The sequence below is a fragment of the Nerophis lumbriciformis genome, linkage group LG19 (genome assembly GCF_033978685.3).
Source record: "Nerophis lumbriciformis linkage group LG19, RoL_Nlum_v2.1, whole genome shotgun sequence".
Classification (NCBI taxonomy): domain Eukaryota; kingdom Metazoa; phylum Chordata; class Actinopteri; order Syngnathiformes; family Syngnathidae; genus Nerophis; species Nerophis lumbriciformis.
In genome coordinates, this window is record NC_084566.2 from 41,868,478 (window position 1) to 41,876,624 (window position 8,147).

General features: G+C 39.4%; 1 protein-coding gene across 1 annotated transcript in view; it reads right to left on the reverse strand.

Annotated features, from left to right (window-relative positions):
- Positions 1 to 5,395: 5,395 nt before the first annotated feature.
- Positions 5,396 to 8,147, reverse strand: part of LOC133618416 (elongation factor 2b) — a 45,753-nt gene continuing 43,001 nt past the window's right edge. Inside the window, exon 14 of the mRNA XM_061978750.2 lies at positions 5,396 to 5,952. Coding sequence (XP_061834734.1) covers positions 5,759 to 5,952 — 194 coding nt within the window. The 3' untranslated portion in view covers positions 5,396 to 5,758. The remainder of the gene's footprint in view (positions 5,953 to 8,147) is intronic.

Consider the following 8,147-nt stretch of genomic DNA (forward strand, 5'->3'; position numbering starts at 1 on the left):
GGAGCAGTTGTGTCTGTGTTTTCTTCCTAGGGGGCTCTAGAGCGCAGTTTTGTTTTTGTTTTTTTTATCATTAGATCGCAATTTTTGCCGGTCCTGATGTGTGTGTCCAGTTTGGTGAGTTTTGAAGCATGTTAAGGGGGTCAAATTACAGCTCAAAGAGGCAAAAGTGACTGTTTTTACTAAAATTGTGTTTTGAAGGGGGAATTGCCAACTTCCTGTTGATCTTTGCTGAAGGATGTCAATGTATGAAATCTAGGTCTAAGTCAGACCTACATAGATATTTTTGTTTCATGTCTCTACCACATTCCTACCGGATGTTACAAGCAGTTTTCTCTGTTTTTTCCTAGGAGGCGCTAGAGCGCAATTTTGAGTTTTGGGGTTGTTTTTTTTTTATTAGATGGCAATTTTTGCCAGTCCTGATGTGTGTGTCAAATATGGTGAGTTTTGAAGCATGTTAAGGGGGTCAAATTACAGCTCAAAGAGGCGGCGGAATAATAATAATAAAACGGACGAAATACAATAGGGTCCTCTGTCCCAAAGGGACATTGCGGTCCCTAATTAGCTAACCTTAATGAACCCAAAAATAGCTTAAAATAAGTATATTCTCACTAATAACAAGTGCACTTTTCTTGGTAGAAAAAAATTAGACATTTTTGCTCAATATGTTGAAAAATATTCTTAAATGAAGTAAATGCTAGTGCCATTATCTTGACATAATGGCACTATGCCTAAGGGAGAAAAAAAATACAAAATGAGGGGTATTTTATTTGAACTAAGCAAAATTATCTGCCAATAGAACAAGAAAATTCAAACAAGTCAAATTAGCTAACCTCAATGAACCCAAAAATACCTTTAAAATAAGTATATTCTCACTAATAAAGTGCACTTTTCTTGGTAGAAAAAAAAAGACCTTTTTGCTCAATACGTTGAAAAATATTCTTAAATGAAGTAAAGCCATTATCTTGACATAATGATTTTTTTTTCATGCTTGAAGTAAGAAATTATTACTTTAAAAAAGTAGTTTTAAATGCCTTTCACATTTTTTACAAGAGTACACTGCAAAAAAGTCTGTTCAAAAACAAGAAAAAAAATACAAAAATGAGGGGTATTTTATTTGAACTAAGCAAAATTATCTGCCAATAGAACAAGAAAATTCAGCTTTCCAAAACAAGTAAAAATAAAGCTGCAAGCAGCGATGGACGGGACCGACTTTGACGGCACATAAAATCCAAACCGGAGAAGTAATTAAAACTCTTTGGTCAACTTTTAATCAGAAGGGTTCAATCTCTCTCCTGTGCTAGTTTGAAGCCGACACGACAAACGCGCTCAGAGGAGATAATGTTTGAAAAAAGGTGACCGGTTTTTACAAAACTTTTGTTTTGAAGGGGGAATTGCAAACTTCCTGTTGATTTTTGCTGGGGGTGGTCAGTATATGAAATGTAGGTCTAAGTGAGACCTACATATAGGTTTGTGTTTCATGTCTCTATTCCTACTGGAAGTTACAGGCAGTTTTGTCTGAGTTTTCTTCCTAGGAGCAGTTGTCTGTGTTTTCTTCCTAGGGGGCTCTAGAGCGCAATTTTGAGTTTTTTTTTTATTTATTTTTTTTTTATTAGATCGCAATTTTTGCCAGTCCTGATGTGTGTGTCCAGTTTGGTGAGTTTTGAAGCATGTTAAGGTGGTCAGATTACAGCTCAAAGAGGCAAAAGTGACTGTTTTTACTAAAATTGTGTTTTGAAGGGGGAATTGCCAACTTCCTGTTGATCTTTGCTGAAGGATGTCAATGTATGAAATCTAGGTCTAAGTCAGACCTACATAGATATTTTTGTTTCATGTCTCTACCACATTCCTACCGGATGTTACAAGCCGTTTTCTCTGTTTTTTCCTAGGAGGCGCTAGAGTGCAATTTTGAGTTTTGGGGTTTGTTTTTTCTATTAGATGGCAATTTTTGCCAGTCCTGATGTGTGTGTCAAATATGGTGAGTTTTGAAGCATGTTAAGGGGGTCAAATTACAGCTCAAAGAGGCGGCGGAATAATAATAATAAAACGGACGAAATACAATAGGGTCCTCTGTCCCAAAGGGACATTGCGGTCCCTAATTAGCTAACCTTAATGAACCCAAAAATAGCTTAAAATAAGTATATTCTCACTAATAACAAGTGCACTTTTCTTGGTAGAAAAAAATTAGACATTTTTGCTCAATATGTTGAAAAATATTCTTAAATGAAGTAAATGCTAGTGACATTATCTTGACATAATGGCACTATGCCTAAGGAAAAAACAAAAACAAAATGAGGGGTATTTTATTTGAACTAAGCAAAATTATCTGCCAATAGAACAAGAAAATTCAAACAAGTCAAATTAGCTAACCTCAATAAACCCAAAAATACCTTAAAATAAGTATATTCTCACTAATAAAGTGCACTTTTCTTGGTAGAAAAAAAGACCTTTTTGCTCAATATGTTGAAAAATATTCTTAAATGAAGTAAATGCTAGTGCCATTATCTTCACATGATATGCGCTCGGCATCATGATTTTTTTTTTTCATGCTTGAAGTCAGAAATGATTACTTTAAAAAAGTAGTTTTATATTTGTGAGTGTTGATGACACAGCTTTGCAACACTTGATATTCTAGTTTCAAGCATGTTTTACTCAATATAGGTCCAGTGTTTCCCACAGGACAGGCATCTATTTGTGGTGGTGTGGGCGGGGGGTGGCGGCGGCAGCGGCGATGACCAAGAAGAACGCGGAGTTGGAATATAATTACAACACTTTATGTACATATTTATATACAGATTTGAACAATTAGTGATTCACTGAAATACATTTATTAATTGTGGTTCTTACAAAAAATATATCTTATAAAATATAAAAGCTAAAATGTCTCTTAAAGCTCTGCCCCTTTAATTAGTGCATACTAAATAATTTAACTTTAGCCTACTACTACAACCATATTATTTACCAGCAACATGAAGGGAAACAGAGGCAGAGGTGTCCTGCCACAATTAGTCAACCTCCTCCTCCTGCTGCTGCTGAACAGGTCGCACCTGTGGTCCGGACTGTAGGCCTACCTCCTCTCCAAGTCAAGCCCTTTTCGGCCGTTGAAAATATTTTTCTATACTCATCTGTGTGAAGGAGTGAACATCCAACATTAGAATTTATTACTAACGAGCAGAAGCGCTCTATGTACAGTGCCGTCTAACCAGCAGCTCAACACATGCAGGGTTCAACGTTAAGCTTTTTTTCTACTTGCCCGACTTCTCAAATCTACTTGCCCCAATATTTTTACTTGTCCTGCCTAGGTTTTTTTCTGGCTGTGTAGTGCTCATGGCTTATATCTTACTAAAATCCTTCCCATTGACTATTTACAACACTACACAGTATTTATTAGGGCCCGCATGGCCCATTGCATAAGGACTCCCAAAGGGAGTCCTTATGCAATGGGACATAAGGACCTATTGAATTTGTAAGGTTTTATTATTCGTTATTCTTCCGCCGCCACTTTAAACTGTAATTTCACCCACTTAACATGCTTCAAAACTCACCATATTTGACCCACACATCAGGACCTGCGAAAATTGCCTTTTAAAAAAAAACCGAACCACAAAACTCAAAATTGCGCTCTAGCGCCCCCTACGAAAAAAACAAACTAGACTGCCTGTAACTCCCACTAGGAAGGTCGGAAAGACATAAAACAAAAACCTTTATGTAGGTGTGACTTAGACCTAGATTTCATAGTAGTATATTCTCGGGCAAAAATCAACAGGAAGTTGGCAATTCCCCCTTCAAGACAAAAAAGTACTAAAAACAGTCACTTTTGACTTTTTGAGCTGTAATTTGACCCCCTTAACATGCTTCAAAACTCACCGAACTGAACACACACATCAGGACTGGCAAAAATTGTGATCTAATAAAAAAAAACCTAACCCCAAATCTCAAAATTGTGCTCTAGCGCAATTTTTTAATGAAACGCACAAAAAACTGCTCCTCGGATGAAAAAACTGACAAAACTGCCTGTAACTCCCACTGGGAAGGTCGGAGAGACATGAAACAAAAACCTCTATGTAGGTCTCACTTAGACCTACATTTCATAAATTGACAACCCCCAGCAAAAATCAACAGGAAGTTTGCTATTCCCCCTTCAAAACAAATTTTTTGTAAAAACCGGTCACCTTCCTTCAAAAACTATCTCCTCCGAGCGCGTTTGTCGTTTAGGCTTCAAACTAACACAGGAGAGAGATTAAACCCTTGTGTATAAAATAACAGAACAGAGTTTTAATACCTGCTCCGGTTTTGATTTTATGACCCTTCAAAGACCCGCTGCGCTGATGCTGCTGCGCTGCTGTTTTTTTTAAGATGGCTGCTTAAAAGCAGGAAGCACCAACGTGCCCACACAATGCAGACAAGGTAGGTACACTAGACAAAAGTCTTGGGACACTTAGGACTAGCACCTGCCAAATACGCGGGCCCGACCAATGCTGCTTGCAGCTTTAATTATTATTATTATCTATAATTACATTTAAATGGCATTGCATACATGTCAAATTAAATGCTATTTCACATTATTTGACCAGTAGCAGTTACACTCATCTGAACAGGTCAGCCACCTGTTTAAAGCCCGATCACAGTTGAAATCTTGAAATGAAGGGCCTTTAATGGCCAAAACATTAACCTGGACAACATTTTAACAGCTGCTTGGCTCAGATTTGATTCTTTTCATTGCGTTCACATGCTGCAGTGGACAGTGGACAATTTAGCTTCAGTACACGTGTGTTTATTGACAACAGGGTTATAACCTGGACACGTTAGCTCGTCGGTATGAAAACACGTGACTGTTACTACGTGCATGAAGCAGCGTCAGGCTGCTCACCGTCAGTGAAACGCTCAGTGAAATCGCGGATTAACGTTAAATATATGACGAGCCGCGAGCGATGCAGCTATAACCTATCTACCTATAACCTATATTACCCTCGTATTTTGATCCCGTCCGTCCCTCTTCTTCTTCTTCTTCTTCTGGCCCACCAGGTGAATTAAGTGCTATTGGCGGAGTTTCAATGCATAGTAGGCTACCGCCACCTACTGCACCGGAGTTGTAACTACAAGGTACATTCACAGACAGTCCCATTGCTTTTATGAGCGGTCGAGCGAGTCAAAAGCCGAAAAATCCATTTGTGGCGGACGTAATTCTTTCGTGGCGGGCCGCCACAAATAAATGAATGTGTGGGAAACACTGAGGTCATCAAATCTCAGCAACAAGCTGTAATATCTTACTGAGATCATTTAGGACCAAAACACTTAAAACAAGTAAAACACTCTAACATAAAATCTGCTTAGTGAGAAGAATGATCTTATCAGACAGAAAATAAGCAAATATCACCCTTATTTGACATATTTCATCTTACTTAGAAATACGTTTTTGCAGTGTGCTGCCAGTAGAAGACACAAACAAAGTAAAAGACACTTTATAGGTTTTTTTTATTGACTTCTTAATGAAACAAACTTGCAATAACTCGGTCATATATTCTTATTATTGCAGCAGTGTCGTGACATAAAAGATGAACAATCAAAGAAATAGTCCCAGCACTTTGGCTTAGGCACTTGGTGTGCTGCTGTGTGAAATGAAAGGAAGCATCATCGCCCCCGAAAAAAGCCAACAACACATTGAAGCTTTTATGCCTTTGGATTGAACCGTTTGTGCAAAGATTATTAAAGTGCCCACGAGGTTAAGATTTAGTGCTAAAGAGTTGGACATACCTAAAATTTACAATTTGTCCAAGTAGTTGTCCAAAGCGGGGATGCCCTCCTTGAGACCTTTGCGCTTTCTGATGTCGGCGACGACCTGGAAGGCTTTGCTGGCGGGGTCTTTGGGGTCCCCCTGGAGGACTTGCCAGTGGTCAAACACGCACTGAGGAAAGGCCTGGCCTCCCGTGTTGCTGCGCAGGTCTGCAGTGAACCCTGGAAGAAAACAGTCCATCACTAAATGATGACATAAAAAAAAAAAGCCTTTTACATTTTTTTACAAGAGTACACTGCAAAAAGTCAGTGTTCAAAAACAAGAAAAAAAAATAGAAAAATGAGGGGTATTTTATTAGAACTACCGTATTTTCCGCACTATAAGGCGCACCTAAAAACCACAAATTTACTCAAAAGCTGACAGTGCGGCTTATAACCCGGTGCGCTTTATATATGGATTAATATTAAGATTCATTTTCATAAAGTTTCGGTCTCGCAACTACGGTAAACAGCCGTCATCTTTTTTCCCCGTAGAAGAGGAAGTGCTTCTTCTTCTACGCAAGCAACCGCCAAGGTAAGCACCCGCCCCCATAGAACAGGAAGCGCTTCTTCTTCTACTGTAAGCAACCACCCGCCCCGGTAGAAGAAGAAGAAGCGCGCGGATATTACGTTTCATTTCCTTTGTGTGTTTACATCTGTAAAGACCACAAAATGGCTCCTACTAAGCGACAGGTTTCCGGTTCATGAAAAGACGCAATCTCTCCATCCGCACACGGACTACTATTTCACAGCAACTGCCTAAAGACTTTCAAGAAAAGCTGGCTACTTTCCGTGCATATTGTAAAAACAAGATAGCCGAAAAAAAGATCCGGCCAGAGAACATTATCAACATGGACGAGGTTCCACTGACTTTTGATATTCCTGTGAACCGCACTGTGGATACAACGGGAGCACGTACGGTGAATATTCGCACCACAGGGAATGAGAAGTCATCCTTCACTGTGGTTCTAGCTTGCCATGCTAATGGCCAGAAACTTCCACCCATGGTGATATTCAAAAGGAAGACCTTGCCAAAAGAGACCTTTCCAGCCGGCGTCATCATAAAAGCTAACTCGAAGGGATGGATGAAGAAAAGATGAGCGAGTGGTTAAGGTAAGTTTAAGTTTACGCGAAGAGGCCGGGTGGCTTTTTTCACGCAGCTCCGTCCATGTTGATATACGACTCCATGCGCGCCCACATCACGCTGGTTTTTAATATATTATTAAAGTTTGACTGACCTATTCGACTGTTTTTTTGACATTCCTTTAGCGCAGTTAGATGCGGCTTACAACACGGGGCGGCTTATAGGTGGACAAAGTTTTGAAATATGCCGTTCATTGAAGGCGCGGCTTATAACCCAGGGCGCCTTATGGTGCGGAAAATACGGTAGTTTTTTTGGGCGACACCCAGTGGTCACAATGATTTATGAAATTAATCCCATGACGCTGTTAGACGAACGATGCAGACACGCTTGTTACTGAGCACTTTCTAATACGCTGTTAGATGAACGATGCAGACACGCTTGTTACTGAACACTTTCTAATACGCTTTTAGATGAACGATACAGACACACTTGTTACTGAACACTTTCTAATACGCTGTTAGATGAACGATACAGACACACTTGTTACTGAACACTTTCTAATACGCTGTTAGATGAACGATGCAGACACGCTTGTTACTGAGCACTTTCTAATACGCTGTTAGATGAACGATGCAGACACGCTTGTTACTGAGCACTTTCTAATACGCTGTTAGATGAACGATGCAGACACGCTTGTTACTGAGCACTTTCTAATACGCTTTTAGATGAACGATGCAGACACGCTTGTTACTGAGCACTTTCTAATACGCTGTTAGATGAACGATGCAGACACGCTTGTTACTGAACACTTTCTAATACGCTTTTAGATGAACGATACAGACACACTTGTTACTGAACACTTTCTAATACGCTTTTAGATGAACGATACAGACACACTTGTTACTGAACACTTTCTAATACGCTGTTAGATGAACGATGCAGACACGCTTGTTACTGAGCACTTTCTAATACGCTGTTAGATGAACGATGCAGACACGCTTGTTACTGAGCACTTTCTAATACGCTGTTAGATGAACGATGCAGACACACTTGTTACTGAACACTTTCTAATACGCTTTTAGATGAACGATACAGACACACTTGTTACTGAACACTTTCTAATACGCTTTTAGATGAACGATGCAGACACACTTGTTACTGAACACTTTCTAATACGCTGTTAGATGAACGATGCAGACACGCTTGTTACTGAACACTTTCTAATACGCTTTTGGATGAACGATACAGACACACTTGTTACTGAACACTTTCTAATACGCTTTTAGATGAACGA